The sequence below is a fragment of the Neovison vison genome, chromosome 12 (assembly GCF_020171115.1).
Source record: "Neovison vison isolate M4711 chromosome 12, ASM_NN_V1, whole genome shotgun sequence".
Lineage (NCBI taxonomy): Eukaryota > Metazoa > Chordata > Mammalia > Carnivora > Mustelidae > Neogale > Neogale vison.
This window is the reverse complement of record NC_058102.1, coordinates 126,719,163-126,745,058: the sequence shown is the minus strand read 5'-3', so window position 1 is coordinate 126,745,058 and position 25,896 is coordinate 126,719,163. Positions and strand designations below refer to the sequence as shown.

Genomic DNA, 25,896 nt, shown 5'->3' with positions numbered 1-25,896 from the left:
GCAGACACTTAGCTGTCATAGTGAGAAAAGCTAAGTTTTCCTTGGAATACAGAAAAAAGCAGAAGGGTTCCAGAAAAAATTAATTGTATTAAAGAAGAAAAGAGAGGCCATGAAGTCAGTGATGTTACTAGTTATTACATCCATGAACAGAAGATGGGTATTTTTTCAATGGACCTGGACCAAAGTGGCGCACGCACCCACACACACACACACACACACACACACACACAAAAGCAGAACTCTCAAACTTGAAGAGGCCCAGTCAGTATCTCACTGTTCAAATCCAAACTCTCACATGTCCAAGTGCTGGCTAACTGTATCCACCATTGTGTCCCACCGAAAACTTAAGCTAAGCCTAGCTCCTCCTACACAGTGTTGGTAATGTGTTCCAAAGAGGCAGAAATTGGGTTTTGAAATGCTACACCCATAGCTAATTTCCATTATTTAAATTGGAAAATATAATGCATTACCTACCTACCCATGTATTTACAACTAAGTTCTAAAAATGCAAATGAAACAGTGAAACACCAATAAAGCTATTGTATTTATTACTGTATTTTGAGAGCCATAAATTCATTTGAGCCAGCAATGTCTTTGAGCCAGCAATGTCTGTCAGTTTGATTAGCTGGTCTTTTGAGAATTCACTGTTGTCTTCCTACGACTAACCTTACATGTTTACACGAACAAACTTAGAAGTCAATCTGTCAATGAGATATTCTAAGAGTTCTTTCTCTTTTTTTGGTCTACCACTGCAAAGCCAGCTCTCCTTGATCAAAATGTTATATTTTTCTTTCTCTTCTCTTACATCATAATCTTTCACTTGTTTTGCTTTCCTCTCTACAGATTTTTTCAAGGCGTTCTCAATCTCTAGAAGCAGCCCTTGTTCAATTTAGACAACGCATGACTACCTATGAAAGTCACTGAAGAAACACAGTCAAGACAAATGCACAATGAAATAACGGCTCATGGCACATTTGCTGCTGTGACGCCTTCTCTTAGCTGTAAAAATGCCTGAGATGAATATCCTACGTAATGCTACTACAGGGAATTCTGAAAACATCTTTGTCCACCAATTGTATTTGGAATGCAACTTGAGATTTTCCCTGTAGAACATATTGCTTAAAGAGTACTCTAATGAGTTTTGGGTGATCTAAATATATTTTCCAGTATGAATATTAGTGCCCTCTCCCAACAACAACACAAAATAAGGAAGAAGAGATACATGGATACAAGCATGCTATGGATTTGAGTATTTGAAAACAAGAGGTTTTCTACTGTAACATTAACTTGGGAAACACTCTGTAAAGAGTGTGCCTGTATCAACTTCTTTCCTCTTCCCTCTCTATCACACCCAACCAATCATCCACCTCTGTGATTTTCAAGAATATATTTTTTCCCTCTGCATGATTATGAATAGTAAGTGAAATCAACAAATTCATTTTTTAAATTATTTTCAAGGATAGAATTTAGGGATTCATTCAAGCAATGAGGTGTTTGGGGCTTTTGTGAGAGCCATTTCTTTGAAGGGAATGAGAAAAAGCAGGTCTGAACCCTTGCTTTGAGCAATTAAGTTGGAATATGTTGGAGAAAAAATAGCAAATAGACAATATGCTTTCAATAAATTTCAGTGTACACAGTGAAACTTTGTAATCTCTCTAGCAGGGAAGAGGGGTAACAAGGAAAAAAGGAAGTAACATTTTTGCTGAATATCAACTATTTGCCAGATGTTGTTTAAAACACACTGAATATTATTATCTTAATGGTTTTTCAAATCACTCAGAAGTAAATTCCAATTGCCTCATTTTTGGAGACAAGGAAGATAAGAATTAGAGAGGTTAAGTAGACCAGATGACATTATACATGTAGTGGGCCTTGCAAAGGTCCAAGCCCATGTCTTTAAACCTCAGACGCATGCATTTTGCACTAAGCATTTTGTACAGGGTTCATTAAATTAGAGCCAAGCACAATTGGCCAAATTTTCCTAACTCGGGACTCTGTTAGCCTGAGCTGCTGTGCCAGCATTTTCATCAGTAGGTAGCAGCCTTTTAATTACTGCCAAATATTTCAGGGAAATGAGTGACCTCAAAGAGGAGCTAATCCATTTGGTGCCCATTGCCTTACATTTTCTTAAAGCAAAAGTTGATTAGCATGTGATATCCCAAAATATATTTGTTGTATAACTCATATTTGGATATGACTGTAGGGATTTAAAACAAACCCACACCCACACACACGCGTACACCTGCTCCCTGCCTTCATTATACTCAGAATTTTTATTAAATGTCTGCCAACAATGCAGAGAATATGGTAGTGACTAAATTTGCATATGGACATTTAGAAGATGAATCCTGGTTGCCTTTTTCTTATTAAAATTCATTAAATAATTATTTTTATCCATCACTTAGCAATTAACAAAATTGCCATCAAAATAAGCTCTCAAATATAACTTCTAGAGACTTAAAAATAATTTAATATCACTTTTGCTAATAAAGCCCTGGGTCTTATTTGACTAATTAGAATCACTGATTTCAGATTCAGTTCAATTGCATCTTCCTAAATATATATGTTTTGTCTCCTCTTGTCTTTCCTATTTTAAGCCACCCTTGATGGAATTGTTAGCCTCCCCACATGAATATCAATGAAAAGCATGTGAATAAGAGTCATTTTCAAAAGTTTAATGGACGTAGCTAATTTTTATGGCCCATAATGCCATTTACCCTTCTTCAATCTGTACAAGTTCCAAGTTAAGTGTTTTCGCAGGAAAGAGAAATTAGCAGCCTTTTCAAGATAGGTATATACACATGTTATTAATGACACATCAAAAATATTTAATTAGGGGCGCCTGGGTGGCTCAGTGGGTTAAAGCCTCTGCCTTCGGCTCAGGTCATGATCCCAGGGTCCTAGGATCGAGCCCCACATCGGGCTCTCTGCTCCACAGAAAGCCTGCTTCCTCCTCTCTCTGCCTGCCTCCCTGCCTACTTGCGATCTCTCTCTCTGTCAAATAAATAAATAAAATCTTTAAAAAAAATTAAAAAAAAATATTTAATTAGACTGTTAGAAAGTGATAAGATTGAGCAATTACAATGCAATGTGAAAAAATTATATGTGATCTCAGCAAAAAAAAAAAACATTTTTTTCAAAATATATGAAAGAAACATATCCTTAATAAAGTGCAAATAATGGAGGCTTACTCTCAAATATCTATACCACCTAAGGGAAACTGACAAAGATGCCCCAAATAAAGGATAATATGAGTTGATTTTATTGAATAAATGTCTACCGTGAGCCAAACATGAGACTAGGCAAATTACATAGGCAATGACCTCCTTATTCTCAGGGGCCTAAGAAACAAGATATACTCTTTCTGCTTTACAGATGAGGAAATTGGAGTCTCAGGGCAGTTAGGCAATACATAGTAGTAAGAAGGGAATCTGAGATGCGTAGCTAGTCTGCTCAAACATGGTACCTGTGCTTTCACACTTGGTGTTGGGGAAACATACCTGTACTTCCATTTAAAGAATATAACTGCAGTTCTTGGATATTCATGAACTCTACCCTAACTAAATGGAACCCCATGACAGACCTGAAAATGTCCTAGAATATTCACTTCACCTCCTGGACTGTCCATTATATGTCCACTATGTCCACTATGGTGGCCATTAGCCAGAAGAGGCTACTGAGCAACTGAGATGTAGGTAATGCAGGCAATCCCAACTGAGGTGTGTTGTGAGAATAAAATATACAGAATTTAAAACATCTTATTAATATTTTTATAATGCCTTTGTATTGAAATGACAATATTTTTGATATATTAGGTTACTGAAAATATATATATATATATATATTTTTTTTTTTTTAAGGTTACTGAAAATATATTGATTTCACTTTTTTAAAATAGAACTACTAGAAAACATGAAATTACCTATGTGGTTCACATTTGGGACTCTCTTTACTTCTGTTAGACATTCATGGTATCAGTGATGTGTTCAGGATACCACCCTCCTCCACCCATCCTGAAAATCTACAGAGAAAGAGAGAGAGAGAGAGAGGGAGCATTCCTTTAAAAATACCAGTGACTCCAACAGAGTCCTCTAAACTCAAGATGATATCATAGTGTGTCAGAATCACTTCATAGTTCAAGTATAAACAAGGTGTAGCTTTTCACTTTTCCCAAGAGAAGGTCATATACCTAAAGTTTCTGGAGGCATAGTTACAAATACTCCAATAGTCTGTAGGAATGTTAACTCTATACACACATATTTCTCATCCGCCACATTTGAATGTGGGTATTGTAGCTAAGGGAGCCATCAAAAAATTCAAGTATTTCACCTTATTTTTCAGAGTGTTCATCAATAATATAAATAAAGACATTTGGTGGGGTTTTTTTAAATTTTTCTTCTTGGAGTCCTTCTACCACAGCCATTTCTACCAGTTATCATACTTTATGCAAAGGAATATGATATTTTCTTTTGAGCTTTTACTGTTTCCTTTGCTTTCCCTTCCTTTCTTTCTTCCTTCTTATTTGTTTCCTAAGACTAGTCAATACATTTTCAATGCATGTTCATTTGGGGAAAAAACTGAAACAAGGCAATAATTGAGTTGGTCCCAGGTTAGCTTCCTATTTCTTTTGTAATATTATCACAGAGACTCAGGGGTACTAGGTTCCTGCTTCAGACAAATTATCCACTCACAGGACAGGCCACCTTGGCAGCCTGTGTGACACCGTCTTTCCTGTCTCATGCCCTTAGGCGTGCCCACAGTGCTTTCCTCCCCATATTCATTATTTGATCTACTACGCTCACACACGGCAACCCTATCCAGCAAACTGAAGGAGGCTTTCCTTCCTATAAGCCCTAGGTGAGGTTCCGAACTCCTGCACATTCTATAAATAACCCTCAAATCAGATGCCCTCAGCTGGGGGTTTTCTTCATTTTTTTTTTTTGCATTCTCATTAAGTTTTGTGTATTTCTCCTGGCACTTAATTATAGCCTACCTACTATTAGAGTTACTTGAGGTGTTTTTCCTATAACCCTTTAACATACTGAATTATTCTTAAGAGCAGAGATTCTTTTATTTTCCATTCATCAGAAAGTTTAATATGGATGGCCAACAGACACATGAAAAAGTGCTCCACATCATTCAGCATCAGGGAAATACAAATCAAAACCACAATGAGATACCACCTCACATCAGTCAGAATGGCTAAAATTAACAAGTCAGGAAATGACAGATGCTGGCAAGGATGTGGAGAAAAGAGAACCCTCCTACACTGTTGGTGGGAATGCAAGCTGGTGCAACCACTCTGGAAAACAGCATGGAGGTTCCTCAAAATGTTGAAAATAGAGCTATCCTACGACCCAGCAATTGCATTACTGGGTATTTACCCTAAACATATAAATGTAGGGATCTGGAGGGGCACGGGCACCAGAATATTTATAGCAGCAATGTCTACAATAGCCAAACTATGGAGAGAACCTAGATGTCCATCAACAGATGAATACATAAAGAAGAGGTGGCATATATACACAATGGAATACTATGCAGCCATCAAAAGAAATGAGATCTTTCCATTTGTGATGACGTGGATGGAACTAGAGGATATTATGCTTAGCGGAATAAGTCAATCAGAGAAAGACAACTATCATATGATCTCCCTGATATAAGGAAGTGGAGATGCAACGTGGGGGACTTCGGGGGCAGGAAAAGAATAAAGGAAACAAGATGGGATCTGGAGGGAGACAAACCATAAGAGACTCTTCATCTCACAAAACAAACTGAGGGCTGCTGGGGGGAGGGGTATAGGGAAAGGGTGGCTGGGTTATGAACACTGGGGAGGGTATGTGCTATAGTGAGTGCTGTGAAGTATGTAAACCTGGCGATTCATAGACCTGTACCCCTGGGCTAATAAAACATTATATGTTTATAAAAAATTTTTAAAAATTATAAAAAATAAATAAAGAAAAAGGTTTAATATGACACTTCAGGCATCATAAGGATAGACAAAGAACTCTACCATTATTAATATGTGTCCTTCATTGATAATATATATTTTATACCACTTTGTAGATAACTTTTAAATTTTCCTTTTGGAAATGGCTTTTAACTAACTTTTATCTGAGATTTCACAATTTAAGAATCTGACATTCCCAACAAGACTGATTTGTTCTTCATGCACGCCGCTTTATAGTTTTTCTTTAAAGTTTGAAGTGGTTGAACATAAACCTTGCTCCCCTCACTATGTAGATGCTACTAGATTATTTTTTCAAAGGCTAGACCTATACACAAGCTAGTATAGCCACCATCGAAACAGTCAACACAGAATGGAAAGCAAAACTTTTCTCAAAGAAGTAGATGAAGTCTGAGGTATCTGAAATGCTCCTGCATTACAATTTCACGAGGACATGTACACCTAAACAGCCTTCAAATGTTCATTTGCTTTCCTCTATACTATTCCATAGTGCTAGAAACATGTCAGGGAAAGACTGTTCAACACGCAGTCAACTGGGAAACATCTATCTAGAAACTTCCTCTTAACCAAATGAAAATACTAAATGCAATGTTCCTTATTCCATCTACCATGCTAAAAGCCAGAGCAAACATTTGTTCTTTTTAAAGCACTTTCTTTTCCACTAATTATGAAAGATGTAATTTATATACCAAAGGAATGGCACTTTCGGTTTCTTCAGTAAACTCAGGGTTTAAATATTAATATGTCCTACAAATGGACAAAATCTGCTGTCCTTTCATTTTAATAACATAGACAGCATTTATTTTCATTCCATACCACTGAGAGATCACACAGATCAATGGGGATTGCTATTCCCACTTCCTACAACATTGTTACTATACACATTATATTGAACATATACATACAAATATGCTGATATAATTCCTTAGACAAATTACCAAAGGAGAGTTTAAAAGAGTATATGAACATATTCAATCTCCTGGACTATTTAAATATGTAAATGTAACCGTTCAAGTCACAATATCCACAGGTCTAAAAAGAATAAAGTAAATGGCCCATCCACAGTCATGCCTAATTAAAATCAAGTAACTCTGTTTCTGATGTTCTTATATTTCATTGGGTAAAATGATATTTGTTAAGGATTGAATTCTGAATCAGACTGCAAACAAAGGAGTCTTCTCTTATTTTGTTGATCTAAGAAGCAGCTGACTAAACAGAAGTCAGAAACTAGTAAACACACTGAAGCTTGGAAAAAATCTGGAGGACAGCATTATGAGTCAAGGCTTGAAAGATTTTAAGACTTTTTTCTTTATGAAAGCAATGAATCACTCGGGGTTTCTATTATTTCTTCTCCATTTCTTTCCTTCCCTTCCACCCTTCCACTCTATAAAAATACCAAGTAATCACAACTTAAAATGTTGTTGTTAAAATGTACCTGTTGGAAGAGGCTCGGGGAGGTCTCCTGTCACAGAGCGGTGAGGTGACAGACAGCCCTTTGTAAGCACAATGTCATCGAGGGCAATATCACCATGGTGTCCTTCACCAACTCTTCCTTCGAATTGAAGCTGGAAGTCCTCATCGCCAGACAGTGATAGTTCCTTCCGCTGCCAGAAATTGCCTTGTTCTACAGTGAGGTTAAGTAGGACCTTTGTTTGGTTGGATACTGACACCTGGTTCAAGGTGAGTGCCCCGATGCCATTTCCATACATGTGATAATGAAAAATGATCTGTAACCAAAAACAGGAATATTGTATATAGCTAGTACGATTAACTCCACTTTACTTTCAATTGTATAATATCGCCCTCTCCTTTATTAACAGACTCCCAAAGGAAAACTAGATCTGCTTGGCCTGTTGTTCTGTGAGTACTGTAATACTGAGTGGAGTCAGGCCAGCCTTAAATTATAAGTTACGATATATGGAAGACAGAGCAGTAAGAATCAAAAAGAAATTTAGATGAAAACCTGAGCAGAGTTTATTTTCATTCTTTAATTTCTAAATGGTGAATTTCCCAATAAACTCCTAAAGTCCACTGGCAAAGGAATAAAATATCGTTAAAATATGATCCATTGAAGACATCAATATCATTAAATTATAGGACATATATGTAAAATTATAAGAAAATATTAAAAATGTGTGGTTTTGAAAAAAAATATCCATTATCTAAAGACTCTTCATGATTAAACAATAGTAGGAACTAAAGAAGACCATTTTCAGTCTTTTAAATTTTAAATCATTTTCTTCAAAACAGGGGAGTACTCTGTTGCTTATTCTACCATATTCTTGGCACTTGAAACACGTTTTTACAGATACACGATTTCCAGGGCTCCGCTATCTACCACCAACTACAGCAACAGAACAGCAGTTATCCAAATTTAGCTGAAATGCTAGAGATGTGATCTAAGAAAGCAGCCTTGGGTATTTCTCCCCCCACAAGAAAAAGTAATATAAGTAGTTTCAAAGATTAACAGCTCACCAGATTCTTAGTAATTGTTACACAGAAGGGAAAGGTTAGGGGAAATTCTAGGAGAAAGAACTGTATAGGTTAGAAAAAATATGAACTCAGAGCACTTTTAAGCTTTTATCTTATCATGTGTATGAATGAGGGACCACAGTAAAGGTGAGTGATCCCCACACAGAATAAAGGTATTTTTGAAACACCAGCAGTCATGTAATATTACACTTTAGAGAAAGAAAGGAATGAATGTGCTTAAGGGGAAAAGAATCTGATTAAACAAAATATGCAGTGCATACTTCAAAAAGCATCAACTTAGAATAGAATAAGTAAGCCACGTGAAGTGACACTACTCAAATTTCCTAGCTGATGAAACCTTCAGGCATTCTTCTGTGATCCAAAATCATTTCTTCTATTGACAAAGCTTTCCAACACAAGCTCTGTGACCGTTATGACTTGTTCTGGGAGAAGACCCATGAAATCTGGGTTAAATGACTCATGAAAGGAAGAAACATAAGGGGCCTATGGCCAACCTCTTGACCAGCATCAGCAGAGACAAGAGAAAATGGTCCAGTGTGCGTCACACATGTCTGTCTGGATTCCCTGCAGTCACAGACATGGCCCTTCTAGTCGTCTGCCTTGTTTTGTCTTATTTGTGCAACAAATCTGAGGCCTACCTCTTAAGTTGCAATAAATATTTCCCTGTCTTCTTGAGGTCATTTCTTGAATGATCCCATGTGGTTAACATGCAAATATATAGACATGTGTGTGTTAATACATATTAAGAAAATACTTGACAACAACGTAGTCTAACTGCAGGGCATAGTGAGAAAATGCTAAGTATGAGATTCAACTAGAGAGGCACTTCCTCTGAAAATTTCAGAGTTACTCAAAGGTCTCATCCCTTCCCATATCAATCTGTCTCATTCCTCCTACCATCCATCCCTAAAAAGGAAGAAAAATCTTCAATTTGATTTTGTTCTGCTTCAAGGTATTCCACAAGGTCAAGTGACAGAAAGGATTTTCATGAAATCTGGGAGGTCACTCTGCTTACCTGATATACATATTTTTTATATGAGCTACACAATCATTCCCAGCATGACCTTTCCTCACTTCTTTGTATTCAATCTATATCATAAATATTCATAAAATGAACCATTCATCATTAATTTTTTGACATTTCTTCTAGGCATATTTCATTATTCTCACACAGATGTTTAAAACAGTGGGGACTACAGTTCCGGGACCAGGGAAAAATAGAGATGGATGAAATCCAGAGTTACTACACTATGAAAAACAAAGCTTTGGAGCATTTTCAGAGGAAGCTTAAGTTAAAAAGCCATGAAGTCAAGCTGTAATACTCTACATTTTGTGTTTAATTTTTAATTAGCTTTCTAAGACTAAAATTTGTAAATTTCAGAACATCTATGAACATAAGAGATTTGTAGACAGAGACTTGACATAGAAAATCTGATGTGCTTGGGCTTTGTTTTGGAGAAGCCTATCAAGGAATGTGGAAAACAACAAAACAGATGAGAAATATATTTGATGAAAATTCATTTTTTTGCCAAACGAATTAGATAAAGTTTAATGTTATTCTGTATAATTTGTTATATTTGCTTTAGACTGCTGAGTTCTCTCTCTAAAACTCTGATCAGATCATGTCACTCTCTTGCAGAAAATTCTATCAAATGTGTCTCACAAGATAATAGAAATGAGGTTATCCCCTGAGAGTTAAACTACGAAATCAACTTAAGATGAAACAGAAAAACTTCCAATACAAACTAAAAGCTTAACATGCATTAAAACCATGACAATGGTAGGAAGTGAAGGCTGCTCGGTACAAAACAGAGGAGCGAGCACCTGTAATGGGGGCAGGGAATCTGGGGCGCCTTGGGTCAAAGGTTTAAAATGTCTCCTTCCAAAGGTTAAGGCTCTATGGTGGAGGCGGCAACACAAGAATATATATACTTCGGAAACAAAGATTATACTTCAGAAACAAAGATTTCGATCATGCTATTGTCTTTGATCATCAGCTGACATCTTTCTGAATGTAATTTGCTTTCCTTTCAGTGTTCAGACCCTGAGAACTCGCCAGTCAGAATATGTGTGTTCTGATCCTACGGAGATCACACTTCCCATTGTAAATATAAATGCCACATTTATTCATATACTATTCTTTTTAAGCAAGATTCTTGGGAAGTCATCTCTGAGTGGTTAATTTATGTTATATGTAAAGCTGAGTTTAGATCCTAACTCAGCTGACTCCCATTCTTTGTGAAATAAAAGCAATCAATAAACAAAAGGGGTGGACCTGAAAATACATAGAGGTCATCAGAGAGGCCAGTTGTCCCAAACAGCCATACTGTCCTATTTATAATTATAATAGTACTAACATTTTCCTGAAACTTCCACAGGATAATAGCCAAACCCTCTTCTTCTCCTGGCTACAGAAGTTCTTCTACCATTTTTTAGGGCTAATTTTCATCTTTCCTTTTTCATGAAGACTTTTTCAACCATTTTACAGTGGATCCAGCTCTAACATTTGTTCATGAGAATATTTAAATATATACTACTTGAATTTTCTTTCTGATGGTAAAATTCTCATAATTCCAATTATAAGGACCAATTTTATTTTTTTATTTTAGCCAGAAGCTTCCATTGAGTTTAAACAATTACTTTGTTGTTTAACCCTTAAACTGTCCCCTTCCCCCAGGGGACCTACTTAAAAACAAGTCCCAGAAACCAGCTCCAGGTAACAGAGCCCAGATACAAGGGTGGGTCAGGCCAGGTGGAGACATCCAATCAGTAGGCGGTTGCATACTGTCTCCCTAGCTACCAAGGAGTATGGGCCCCAGCCCTTTGGACGCCTTTTTGGCGCCAATCCTAATCAAGGCGTAATAGGCTGGTTCAAATTTCTACTAGGGTAAATTGTAACTCAATTGGTCACCTAGCATCACTGTGGAGTTTCCTGTGTGTGTTACAATCTCATTGGCCACCTGTGCATGGCCAGGACTGACCACGTGGCCCTTGCCCTTAATAGCTAGACTGAAACAGAGAAGGGTCGCCCTCTCTTGTAAGAGGTGTGTCCCCAAATGTTCGGTCTGATTCTTGATGCTTGGCACGAAATAAAGCTTTGCTTGTATCAGTTTGCTCCTTTAATCATGGACCCATTATTGGGCCATAACACAGTAAGTACTAAATTCCTTGAGGGGAAGCAACTGCATTTTACTTCCTTTGTACTATCCATACTTTACGGATAGTAACCATGAAGTTTTCCGGTGCTTTCCACAATTCGAATAACTACGGAATTTATCAATAGGATAAATTCTTCCCACAGTTCTAACAACCTTTCTGTATTAGTATTCTGTATTCCATTTTCTGTATTAGTGCTCTCAGCAGTCACAACATTTCTGGGTATTTTGCTTACCTTGCAATCTTTGCTTCTTCTGCTGATGACTGGACTGGAAATTCTGGCAGCCCTCATGGGCTGCTGAGGGAACAAGCTCTTTATGAAGATGTAATGACCAGAGGAGTTTCCTAAGGTGTGATCAGCAGCTGGCTCTGTGCCTACAGCAGGGAGGCTGCTAGCTTTCAGATTCCAGTCAAAGTCATCATCCTGCTCCTGCTCCCAAGAACAGAGGTCAAATTCAAAATCACAGCGCCCACTGGAGGTACCTGGAAAACATTTCCCAAATTATGGCAGAGAGAAAATTAGTGGGCTTTAAGATACGCAGTCCGAAACTAGAGCCATCTTGACACATCCTGTAACAGCACCTGAGAAAATTATCCTGACACTAGCATTAAAATAGAATATTTTAAACCTATGTTTAATAATTAATGCTTCCGCATTTTATCTTAGAGAAGACTCAAATATCCAATAAATATCATTTAACCTAGCAAAACTTCAAAGTGTTAGGTTACCAAAGATTTTGAAAGCCATTTAATAATTTGTCTACAATATTTTTAATATTTCAACCAACCTGTTTTTAATAATTACCCATGAAAACTTCCAGAGACAAAAATCAACCATGATCTTAGGTCATTTTTGCTGGCAAACTGCACCAGTCCCAACATGAACTGAACTCCCAGGTTTGGTAAAATAAAAGCTGATTATCTAGAGAGGCTTGGGAAGACGTGGGAGTAGTACAGTTCACATTTGGTTACTACTTCGTTTTTAGAAACTAAGGTTTCTAAGAATTAAAATTCTGATAAATGTAATCAAGATGCTAGAACAGCTCAGGGAAGCAACTCTGTGTGTAAGAAAGAGGTGCATAAAAAGACAAAAGGGATAAAATTACATTTTTGTTGAGGGAAAAGAAAGTAATTTTGTCCTAAAATGAAACTGGTTATTTAGAGACAGGAGGCTTACACCAAAATCTGTATTGAAAAAGAAAAAAAAAAAAAAAAGAAGAAAAAAGAAATCTGTAAAACACATGTGAAGGGGACTCACTGGAGAATTTTTGCTAGGGTCAGGACTGACTTGGATTGGAATAAATGGGTTTTAAAAGTACACTGGTATAAAATTGACACTTGGTTTCTCTCTCTGCTAAAAAGATGGTTTTCTTGGATTATTGCTCTGCTTTCATAAGAAATTATAAGCAGAGTTTCTGTTTTGTCTTTATCAGGTCTTGACTACTTGAAGCAGTTAAAACTTCTCAAAATTAAAGGAGCAAAGTTTTGCTAACTATATAATCCAATGTTTTTGCCTATAAAATCCCTTATTAACCTCGTTGGTAAAAAAAATAATGAAACATTGAGTTTTGTAGTGACCTGTGACCCTAATTAGACACGTGCTTTAGAACCTTCTGATATTGTTAACAATCCTCCCAAACATTCAAATTCTCAATTGTCTTTTTGACCAAAAAAAAAAAAAGGGAAAACAAAAGAAAATAATATTTTAGTTTGCTACACATAGCCATTTCCATGGCTTGTGCAAGTTTACTTTTCCACAAATCTGATTCTCAGTCCCAATATCAATGAGAAGATATTTAAGTATTACACACATTTCCTCCTCTAAACACCTATTTAGTCAATGTAATTTTATTTCTTCTTTCTTCTCATCTTTGCTCCTCAGATCCTGGTGGGGGGGATTAGGAAGCTTCTTATTCTGTTCAGTACAGTTTGGGTTGGGAAATGCTGCCTAAAGTTTAAGTTATAATCACTGAAATTGTTTTTTAAAACAAGATCCTCATTTTAGAGATGAGAAATTGTGAAACAGAAAAAGGTAAAAATTTTACTAATTAGAATTTACTATAATAAGTTGTAGAAATTAAATATGTTAGGTTGCATGAAATACCAACTATCTCTCCCAGGTTCCTAAAAATATTTTATTACAAGTACTGCTGAAGTTTTCTTCTACTTCCAGGACAGCAAGAATTACTGAATTCAACTATGACCTTATTGACTTTCTGCCTACTGGGTCTATCCATTTCTTTTCTTTTTTATTGTGTTATGTTAGTCACCATACAGTATGACATTAGTTTTTGCTGAAGTGTTCCACGATTCATTGTTGGCGTAGAACACCCAGTGCTCCACGCAGTACATGTCCTCCTTAATACCCGTCACCCAGCTCACCCATCCAATGCCTGACTTCAAGCTGTATTACAAAGCTGTCAATGTGATACAACACATCAATAAAAGAAAGAACAAGAACCATATGATACTCTCAATAGATGCTGAAAAAGCATTTGACAAAGTACAGCATCCCTTCCTGATCAAAACCCTTCAAAGTGTAGGGATAGAGGGCACATACCTCAATATCATCAAAGCCATCTATGAAAAACCCACTGCAAATATCATTCTCAATGGAGAAAAACTGAAAGCTTTTCCACTAAGGTCAGGAACACGGCAGGGATGTCCATTATCACCACTGCTATTCAACATAGTACTAGAAGTCCTAGCCTCAGCAATCAGACAACAAAAGGAAATTAAAGGCATCCAAATCGGCAAAGAAGAAGTCAAATTATCACTCTTCGCAGATGATATGATACTCTATGTGGAAAACCCAAAAGACTCCACTCCAAAACTGCTAGAACTTATACAGGAATTCAGTAAAGTGTCAGGATATAAGATCAATGCACAGAAATCAGTTGCACTTCTCTACACCAACAACAAGACAGAAGAAAGAGAAATTAAGGAGTCAATCCCGTTTACAATTGCACCACAAACCATAAGATACCTAGGAATAAACCTAACCAAAGAGGCTAAGAATCTCTATTCAGAAAACTATAAAGTACTCATGAAAGAGATTGAGGAAGACACAAAGAAATGGAAAAATGTTCCATGCTCCTGGATTGGAAGAATAAATATTGTGAAAATGTCTATGCTACCTAAAGCAATCTACACATTTAATGCAATTCCTATCAAAGTACCATCCATCTTTTTCAAAGAAATGGAACAAATAATTTTAAAATTTATATGGAACCAGAAAAGACCTCGAATAGCCAAAGGGATATTGAAAAACAAAGCCAAAGTTGGTGGCATCACAATTCCGGACTTCAAGCTTTATTACAAAGCTGTCATCATCAAGACAGCATGGTACTGGCACAAAAACAGACACATAGACCAATGGAACAGAATAGAGAGCCCAGAAATAGACCCTCAACTCTATGGTCAACTAATCTTCGACAAAGCAGGAAAGAATGTCCAATGGAAAAAAGACAGCCTCTTCAATAAATGGTGTTGGGAAAATTGGACAGCCACGTGCAGAAAAATGAAATTGGACCATTTCCTTACACCACACACAAAAATAGACTCAAAATGGATTAAGGACCTCTATGTGAGAAAGGAATCCATCAAAATCCTTGAGGAGAACACAGGCAGCAACCTCTTCGACCTCAGCCACAGCAACATCTTCCTAGGAACATCGCCAAAAGCAAGGGAAGCAAGGGCAAAAATGAACTTTTGGGATTTCATCAAAATCAAAAGCTTTTGCACAGCAAAGGAAACAGTTAACAAAACCAAAAGACAACTGACAGAATGGGAGAAGATATTTGCAAACGACATATCAGATAAAGGACTAGTGTCCAAAATCTATAAAGAACTTAACAAACTCAACACCCAAAGAACAAATAATCCAATCAAGAAATGGGCAGAGGACATGAACAGACGTTTCTGTCAAGAAGACATCCAGATGGCCAACAGACACATGAAAAAGTGCTCCATATCACTCGGCATCAGGGAAATACAAATCAAAACCACAATGAGATATCACCTCACACCAGTCAGAATGGCTAAAATCAACAAGTCAGGAAATGACAGATGCTGGCGAGGATGCGGAGAAAGGGGCACCCTCCTACACTGTTGGTGGGAATGCAAGCTGGTGCAACCACTCTGGAAAACAGCATGGAGGTTCCTCAAAATGTTGAAAATAGAACTGCCCTATGACCCAGCAATTGCACTACTGGGAATTTACCCTAAAGATACAAACGTAGTGATCCAAAGGGGCACGTGCACCCGAATGTTTATAGCAGCAATGTCCACAATAGCCAAACTATGGAAAGAACCTAGATGTCCATCAACAGATGAATGGATCAAGAAGATGTGGTATATATACACAATGGAATACTATGCAGCCATCAAAAGAAACGAAATCTTGCCATTTGCGACAACATGGATGGAACTAGAGCGTATCACGCTTAGCGAAATAAGTCAAGCGGAGAAAGACAACTATCATATGATCTCCCTGATATGAGGGAGTGGTGATGCAACATGGGGGCTTAAGTGGGTAGGAGAAGAATCCATGAAACAAGATGGGATAGGGAGGGAGACAAACCATAAGTGACTCTTCATCTCACGAAACAAACTGTGGGTTGCTGGGGGGAGGGGGGTTGGGAGAAGGGGGGAAGGTTATGGACATTGGGGAGGGTATGTGCTTTTGGGTAAATTGGAAGGGGAGATGAACCATGAGAGACTATGGACTCTGAAAAACAGTCTGAGGGGTTTGAAGTGGCGGGGGGGTGGGAGGTTGGGGTACCAGGTGGTGGGTATTATAGAGGGCACAGCTTGCATGGAGCACTGGGTGTGGTGAAAAAATAATGAATACTGTTTTTCTGAAAATAAATAAATTGGAAAAAAAAAAAAAAAGCTGTGCTCATCATGACAGCATGGTACTGGCGCAAAAACAGACACACCGACCAATGGGTCTATTTCTGATAGATGGGTACAGAAATCTCCGACTACGATAGTCGATTCATCTATTCTTGCAATTCTAGTAGTTTTTGTTGCATGTTGTATGTCATTCTATTAGATGCATACACATTAGGGATCGTCATGCCTCCTTGGGGAAGTGACTCCTTCATTGTTATGTAATGCCTTTATTTATCCTTGATAACTTTAAATGTTTATTTTACCTTCATTTATTTTCCAAGGCTCTCTTTCCCTTTTGTAGATTTGAGTTTCTGATTTAGATCATTTTCCTTGATCTAAAAACTTTTTTTTTCGAAGTAGTTTTTCTGGCAAAAAAAAAAAAAATTCTCGCAATTTGTGTTTGTCTGACAAAGTTGAGAAGGTATTTGTCTTTTACTTTTGAAGGATAATTTCACAGGGTATGAATTCAAGGTTGGTAGTTTTTTGTTGTTGTTTATGCCCCCAAACACCTTAAATGTTTCAATCTACTCAGTTCTCATTTATGTAATTTCTGGAGAAGCATAATTCTTACCTTTGTTCCTCTGTAGGTAAAGCATCTTATCTCTCCAACTTCTCTAAAGATTTTACTTTGATTTTCCATAGCTTGGAAAGGACATATGTAAGTGTAGGAGTTTGACTGGGGTTTTTTTTTGTTGTTACATTTTTATTTTGTTTTTGCATTTATCCTGCTTCATGTTCTATGCTGTGGTTTTGTGTCCAACATTCGTTTGGGGAGAATTCTTAGTCATTATTTTTCCAAATGTTTCTTCTGTTCTTCTTTCTTATCCATGTGGTATTCCTGCTACACACATTACACATCTTGTTGTGAAGTCCTTGAACATCTGTTGTTTTTTCTCAGTCTTTGTTCTTTCTGCTTTCCAGTTTTGGAAATTTCTATTGTGATGTCTTCTAGCTCAGATATCATTCTTCAGCTGTGTCCACACAACTAATAAGCCCACCAAAGCTTACTCGTTTCTGTCGCAGTGGTTTTGATCTCCAGGATTTCTTTCTGATTCTGAGGATCCCTGTTTACATTGCGCATCTTTCTTGCTTGCTGTTTTATCCACTAAAGGCCTTAGCACACTGATCATAGCTATTTTAAATACCTGGTCTAATAATTCCAACATGCCTGTAATGTCTCTTTCTAATTCTTCTTTCTCCAAATCAGACCATGTGATATTTTCTCAATAGCTGGACATGATACACTGGGTAAAAGGAACTGCTATAAATAGGCCTCAATGTGGGGAGAGGGGAAGAATTCTAGAGTTCTTTAATGAGGTCTCAGTCTTTTAGTGATCATGAACCTCTGGACTGTGAACCTCACAAGCATTTCTCAGATTTTTTTTCTCCTCTCCTTACATGGAACGGGATATCTAGAAAGGGTTAGCAATAGAGATTTCCCTTCCACGAGGCCAGCTAGGCTCTGAAAATACCCTGGCAGTTTAGGCTTTCATTGTCTGAGGGAACGCCTTGTGAGGAAAAGCAAAGTGCTCTGTGATACCTTAAAATGGTTTCCACCGACCCCCGCCCCCAGCTGTTGAAAGCAGGAGAGGATTTTTCTCTGATATTTACCGGAAACCTGGCCAAACTCCTTGCAGTATTACATTTATACACAATATCATAAATAAAGAATATAAATATCAGTCTCACAATATTATAGGGTGTTCCGATAAGTGGTTTTCCTGGAGTTTTTAACTCTTGGGCTTGTCCATGTGGCAATTCCAGCACGTCATCAATAACCAATTCAGATCTCTTACGCAGGTACTGGTTCCGTTAGTGGATTCTGCCCCTGAGTTTCTAATCTGCTAATGTGTGATTCCCTGGGTTCGCTTGCCTCTCTTCAATCTCGGAGACATTTGTCCTGTGTCTTCCTTCATTTATGGATTTAATAAGAGTTCTTGATTTTTTAGTCTCTTCAGCCTTTGACTTGTTAGAAGAGAGCTGTGACCTCCAAAATCATCATATATAGCACTGGACAGTAGGAACTACACAAACCTCTTCCTATAATTCTGCTGGTAAATCCTACATCTGATGATGTAAGTGATGATGCTGTAAAGCTGAGCACTGTGTTACTAAGAGCCTGTATTTTCTAAAATTGTATGTTTAGGATACTTTTCATGTTCTTTATGTTTAAAGGCATGATGCAGCATAAAGCCAACGAGCAATCTGATCTTAAGTAATAAAATGTACAGGTCAGAATTCTTTGATAATAGTTATTCTTTATTAAGTTCTCTCTGAATATTAAAGTGAAAATGAAAATATTAAAAACCTTAATTTTATGTGAGGTGGTGCTCAAAAACTAAAAATAGTTAAGAAGGATTGAAGTTGCAGCATGTTAAGTATTTATATCATTTTGTCTCTTCAAGAAAGCTAGTTAGAACAAGTTCTTAAATATTTAAGGAAATTTAATGTACATGAGAGTAGGAATGATTCTGCCACCAAAGCTCTCAGGGCCCTGTTCCTCAGTGCACAGGCCAAAGGAAGACAGGAGCACATCCCAGCTGAAGCCACAGCAATTCTGGGACAAAGATTCTGTACTATTGTTAATAGAATGTAATCATCAGACTCTTTAAGACTCTCCAAATTCTGCTAGGCATCAAAATCATGTCTTTCTTTATGGATTCATTCTTACAGTTAGCATAGATCATTGTAATTGTTTAAATACACAAAAATAACTATTAAGTTATTTTAAATAAAGTAGAAAATTTGAAAATACATGGGTCTTACCATTGTTTTTTTTTTTTCCTTACCATTGTTTTGATACCATTTTGGAGGGTAAAGACCACTAAGATGAAAGTTAATTTTATCACACCATCCAAAAAAAAAAAAAAAACAAACAAAACCTCGCCCAATAGTGAAGAATGGCCTTCAGTTTTTGAAATAACTAATAATTAATTAACTTAAGAAAACATCAAGACTATATTCTCCTCAAGGATTTTGATGGATTCCTTTCTCACATTGAGGTCCTTAATCCATTTTGAATCTATTTTTCTGTGTGGTGTAAGGAAATGGTCCAATTTCATTTTTCTGCACGTGGCTGTCCAATTTTCCCAACACCATTTATTGAAGAGGCTGCCTTTTTTCCATTGGACATTCTTTCCTGCTTTGTCGAAGATTAGTTGACCATAGAGTTGAGGGTCTATTTCTGGGCTCTCTATTCTGTTCCATTGGTCTATGTGTCTGTTTTTATGCCAGTACCATGCTGTCTTGATGATGACAGCTTTGTAATAAAGCTTGAAGTCCGGAATTGTGATGCCACCAACTTTGGCTTTGTTTTTCAATATCCCTTTGGCTATTCGAGGTCTTTTCTGGTTCCATATAAATTTTAAAATTATTTGTTCCATTTCTTTGAAAAAGATGGATGGTACTTTGATAGGAATTGCATTAAATGTGTAGATTGCTTTAGGTAGCATAGACATTTTCACAATATTTATTCTTCCAATCCAGGAGCATGGAACATTTTTCCATTTCTTTGTGTCTTCCTCAATCTCTTTCATGAGTACTTTATAGTTTTCTGAATAGAGATTCTTAGCCTCTTTGGTTAGGTTTATTCCTAGGTATCTTATGGTTTGTGGTGCAATTGTAAACGGGATTGACTCCTTAATTTCTCTTTCTTCTGACTTGTTGTTGGTGTAGAGAAATGCAACTGATTTCTGTGCATTGATCTTATATCCTGACACTTTACTGAATTCCTGTATAAGTTCTAGCAGTTTTGGAGTGGAGTCTTTTGGGTTTTCCACATAGAGTATCATATCATCTGCGAAGAGTGATAATTTGACTTCTTCTTTGCCGATTTGGATGCCTTTAATTTCCTTTTGTTGTCTGATTGCTGAGGCTAGGACTTCTAGTACTATGTTGAATAGCAGTGGTGATAATGGACATCCCTGCCGTGTTCCTGACCTTAGTGGAAAAGCTTTCAGTTTTTCTCCATTGAGAATGATATTTGCAGTGGGTTTTTCATAGATGGCTTTGATGATATTGAGGTATGTGCCCTCTATCCCTACACTTTGAAGGGTTTTGATCAGGAAGGGATGCTGTACTTTGTCAAATGCTTTTTCAGCATCTATTGAGAGTATCATATGGTTCTTGTTCTTTCTTTTATTGATGTGTTGTATCACATTGACTGATTTGCGGATGTTGAACCAACCTTGCAGCCCTGGGATAAATCCCACTTGGTCGTGGTGAATAATCCTTTTAATGTACTGTTGAATCCTATTGGCTAGTATTTTGGTGAGAATTTTCGCATCTGTGTTCATCAAGGATATTGGTCTATAGCTCTCTTTTTTGATGGGATCCTTGTCTGGTTTTGGGATCAAGGTGATGTTGGCCTCATAAAATGAGTTTGGAAGTTTTCCTTCCATTTCTATTTTTTGGAACAGTTTCAGGAGAATAGGAATTAGTTCTTCTTTAAATGTTTGGTAGAATTCCCCCGGGAAGCCATCTGGCCCTGGGCTTTTGTTTGTTTGGAGATTTTTAATGACTGTTTCAATCTCCTTACTGGTTATGGGTCTGTTCAGGCTTTCTATTTCTTCCTGGTTCAATTTTGGTATTTTATATGTTTCTAGGAATGCATCCATTTCTTCCAGATTGTCAAATTTGTTGGCGTAGAGTTGCTCATAGTATGTTCTTATAATAGTTTGTATTTCTTTGGTGTTAGTTGTGATCTCTCCTCTTTCATTCATGATTTTATTTGGGTCCTTTCTCTTTTCTTTTTGATAAGTCTGGCCAAGGTTTATCAATTTTATTAATTCTTTCAAAGAAAGCCAAAGTTGGTGGCATCACAATTCCAGACTTCAAGCTTTATTACAAAGCTGTCATCATCAAGACAGCATGGTACTGGCACAAAAACAGACACATAGACCAATGGAACAGAATAGAGAGCCCAGAAAGAGACCCTCAACTCTATGGTCAACTAATCTTCGACAAAGCAGGAAAGAATGTCCAATGGAAAAAAGACAGCCTCTTCAATAAATGGTGTTGGGAAAATTGGACAGCCACGTGCAGAAAAATGAAATTGGACCATTTCCTTACACCACACACAAAAATAGATTCAAAATGGATTAAGGACCTCAATGTGAGAAAGGAATCCATCAAAATCCTTGAGGAGAACACAGGCAGCAACCTCTTCGACCTCAGTCGCAGCAACATCTTCCTAGGAACATCGCCAAAGGCAAGGGAAGCAAGGGCAAAAATGAACTTTTGGGATTTCATCAAAATCAAAAGCTTTTGCACAGCAAAGGAAACAGTTAACAAAACCAAAAGACAACTGACAGAATGGGAGAAGATATTTGCAAACGACATATCAGATAAAGGACTAGTGTCCAAAATCTATAAAGAACTTAACAAACTCAACACCCAAAGAACAAATAATCCAATCAAGAAATGGGCAGAGGACATGAACAGACGTTTCTGCCAAGAAGACATCCAGATGGCCAACAGACACATGAAAAAGTGCTCCATATCACTCGGCATCAGGGAAATACAAATCAAAACCACAATGAGATATCACCTCACACCAGTCAGAATGGCTAAAATCAACAAGTCAGGAAATGACAGATGCTGGCGAGGATGCGGAGAAAGGGGCACCCTCCTACACTGTTGGTGGGAATGCAAGCTGGTGCAACCACTCTGGAAAACAGCATGGAGGTTCCTCAAAATGTTGAAAATAGAACTGCCCTATGACCCAGCAATTGCACTACTGGGAATTTACCCTAAAGATACAAACGTAGTGATCCAAAGGGGCACGTGCACCCGAATGTTTATAGCAGCAATGTCCACAATAGCCAAACTATGGAAAGAACCTAGATGTCCATCAACAGATGAATGGATCAAGAAGATGTGGTATATATACACAATGGAATACTATGCAGCCATCAAAAGAAACGAAATCTTGCCATTTGCGACAACATGGATGGAACTAGAGCGTATCACGCTTAGCGAAATAAGTCAAGCGGAGAAAGACAACTATCATATGATCTCCCTGATATGAGGGAGTGGTGATGCAACATGGGGGCTTAAGTGGGTAGGAGAAGAATCCATGAAACAAGATGGGATAGGGAGGGAGACAAACCATAAGTGACTCTTAATCTCATGAAACAAACTGTGGGTTGCTGGGGGGAGGGGGGTTGGGGGAAGGGGGGTAGGGTTATGGACATTGGGGAGGGTATGTGCTTTTGGGTAAATTGGAAGGGGAGATGTACCATGAGAGACTATGGACTCTGAAAAACAATCTGAGGGGTTTGCAGTGGCGGGGGGGTGGGAGGTTGGGGTACCAGGTGGTGGGTATTATAGAGGGCACGGCTTGCATGGAGCACTGGGTGTGGTGAAAAAATAATGAATACTGTTTTTCTGAAAATAAATAAATTGGGAAAAAAGAAAACATCAAGACTAATATGCTTTTTAAAAAATGGTTTAACAGTCTAGCTAACACTGATTTTTACTACTTTCAAGGATAGAGAAAATTTCTCTGTCATAATTCTGTCACCAAATGAACATGATAGCATTTTCTATCCAATTGCTGATTTGATTTTTAAAAATTGCATTTGATACTTTCTGGTAATTTATTCTTTCCTACAATAGACTGTAATAGTCTCTTTTGCTTTAGAATAGTAAAGTTCTCCTCAGTATCCTTTCAGAGGCCGGAGAGGTAAATACATTAAAATAATAATAAATCCCAACTCAGCATCGTTTAGAAGCAGAATAGTTGTCTTAATTAAAAATTATAAAATGAAGTAACTAAATCAGTTCACCTTGTGTTGGAAAATTTATCAGCCCATCAAGACTAGTTTGCCATATAGACCAGCATCCAGAAAGGCCAATAGCATAAAGAAATGATGTTGGGAGATGGAGAGGAGAAGTGAGTTAGGGGAAATTGGAGGGGGAGACAAACCATGAAAGACTATGGACTCTGAGAAAAAAACTTGGGATTTTGGATGGGAAGAATGTGAGGGGTTGGGTGAACCTGGTGGTGGGTATTAAGGAGGGCACTTATTGCATGGAGCACTGGGTGTGGTGCATAAACAATGAATTCTGGAACACTGAAAAGAAATAAAATGAAATTTAAAAAAAAAGAAATGATGTTTGCTGGCAAAAATCAGATTTTTGTTTTGTTTCAAAAATCATACAAATGATGCTACATGAATTTCTATCATGTAAATTCTGTTTTTCTTCTGATATTTACTATTGTTTTAAAGATATTTTTCCTTGGATATTTTAATTCTAATGTATCAGTGGGGAAAATACAATATGCAGGCATAAGTTGTTAAGATTTCAGATCACTGTGGTGAGAAGGAACAACTTGTAATTTCATATTTCACAATTTCCCCTGGGTGCCAGGTGAGAAATGCAGCAAACAGTCTTCTGAGCAGATGCCAATTCCTGTCATTTCATGGAGCAATTAATGCCAGAACCAGACAGGTGTGCCATCAGGAAGACAATGATCACCTTTGTCTGCAGCTGCACCATCCATCAAACCAGGTTCTACCTTTCTAAACGCTATAACTTTTTCATCGATCACTATCTTCATGAGCATGAAATATCAGTTTCATTTAAAAAGTTTGTAATTTTGAAAGGCAATAATCTAAATCCTTTTAAGACGCAACCATCAAATTCCTAAAATTAAGATCTCAGTGTTCTATTCAATTGTTCACTCAATATAAATTTATTGAGCATATGCTATAAATAAGGCACATTTAGGAAGATAAAAAACTAACTGGAAGGGGGGCTATTGTGTATTGACCATAATGTGTGTCAGGTTCAGAACATTCTCTTTATTTATGTTATGTTATGTAAGTCCCACAACATATCAGTATAATAGTAGTTATTTTTAGTTTGGTTGATGAGAACGCTGAAGTTCAGAGTACGATACTAAGCAAAGTATCACATTGTAAGTAGCAGAACTATGAGCTGAAGAATGATATACACAGAACCCTGTGCCACTACTCCCTCTTATAATGTAGTATGCAGTGCTCCAGGATGGGAGCTGCAAATAATAATAAATAATAATAATAATAAATCTATAAATACTACAGGTTAAGAAACTTTATGTGTCTATGAGAAAATTCTCAAAGAGATCTCTTTACATGTTTGCGGCGATGAAAAGATGGCAACCCTCCACTTTGACTTGATTCTTCTTGAGGTAGTTTATCAATTCTTTTACACTATTCATCTAAATATGAATGTCCTACAGACATATGGACATATGGAAGAAGGGTCTGTAGTCAAAGGAATATGATGAATCCTACATTTTATCATCTCTGTTAAAGGGATTTAAAAATACACGAGCATATTATTAACACACTAGCTCTGAGAAATCCCATAATATGGAAACTATTTTTTTATATAACAAAGAATATTCCCAACCTATCTAAGGAAGCTATGAATTTATTTATTTACTTATTTAGTAGAACTATGAGAATTGTGTAGATTATTACATTGATGATGCACAGGACAAGTTTTACAAATTCTATTAAAATAAACAAGAAAAAAAAAGCACAATTTGAGAAATTAGTTTCCAGTTATAAATGGGGTACTTTCTCAGTTTTGTGACTTTGGAGATTGTTTTAGTTTCTTAGTAATTCCATAATAAAGTACAACAAAATGGGTAGCTTTAAACAATAGAGATTTATTCCCTCAAAGCTGCTAAGGATAGCAGTCTGAAATCAATGTGTCTGCAGTGCCATGTTCTCCCTGATGGCCCTAGGGGAGAATACTTCCCTGACTCTTTATAGCTTCTCGTGGATACTGGAATCTAAGCATTCATTGGCTTATAGATACATTCCTCCAGTCACATGACATTCTGTGTGTTCTCACACTATCCTCCCTCTGGATATCTATGTCCATATTTTGCTCTTCTTAAAAGTGTTAACAGTCATTGGGCTAGGGCATACCTTAATCTAGTATGACCTCATTTTAACTCAGTACATCTGCAAAGACCCTGCTTCAGCTAAGGTCACATTCACAGGTTCTTTGTGAACGTGAGTTTTGGGAAGACATTATACAACCAAATACTGGAATGATTATGTTCTTTAAAGCAACTCTCTTGGATTTTGAGGTATATAACCACATCATTAGAAAATAATTATAATTTCGTGTTAATGTATTTCATTTCACACCTTACATACTGCATAGAACCAGAACAAGAGTGTTAAATGATAATAGTAAACAGTCTCAATATAATCTTGATTTTAATAAAAATATTTCATTATTTCCTTCAATTTATCCAATCATCTGTAAGATGTTAAAGTTCTATCATTCCATATATTACAGAAAGCACTTAACAGTTTGTTATGATTTTTTTTGGTGGTTTATTGGTTACATAGACAGTGTGTTATTTCCTTTAAACA

The 25,896-nt window shown here is 37.1% G+C and overlaps 1 protein-coding gene across 1 annotated transcript in view; it reads right to left on the bottom strand.

Annotated features, from left to right (window-relative positions):
• MALRD1 (MAM and LDL receptor class A domain containing 1) overlaps positions 1–25,896 on the bottom strand; it is an 838,152-nt gene that overhangs the window by 420,691 nt on the left and 391,565 nt on the right. The window contains exons 28-29 of the mRNA XM_044228594.1: positions 11,853–12,100; positions 7,404–7,695 (exon numbers count right to left, since the gene is read on the bottom strand). Of these exons, the coding sequence (XP_044084529.1) occupies positions 7,404–7,695; positions 11,853–12,100 (540 nt within the window). The remainder of the gene's footprint in view (positions 1–7,403; positions 7,696–11,852; positions 12,101–25,896) is intronic.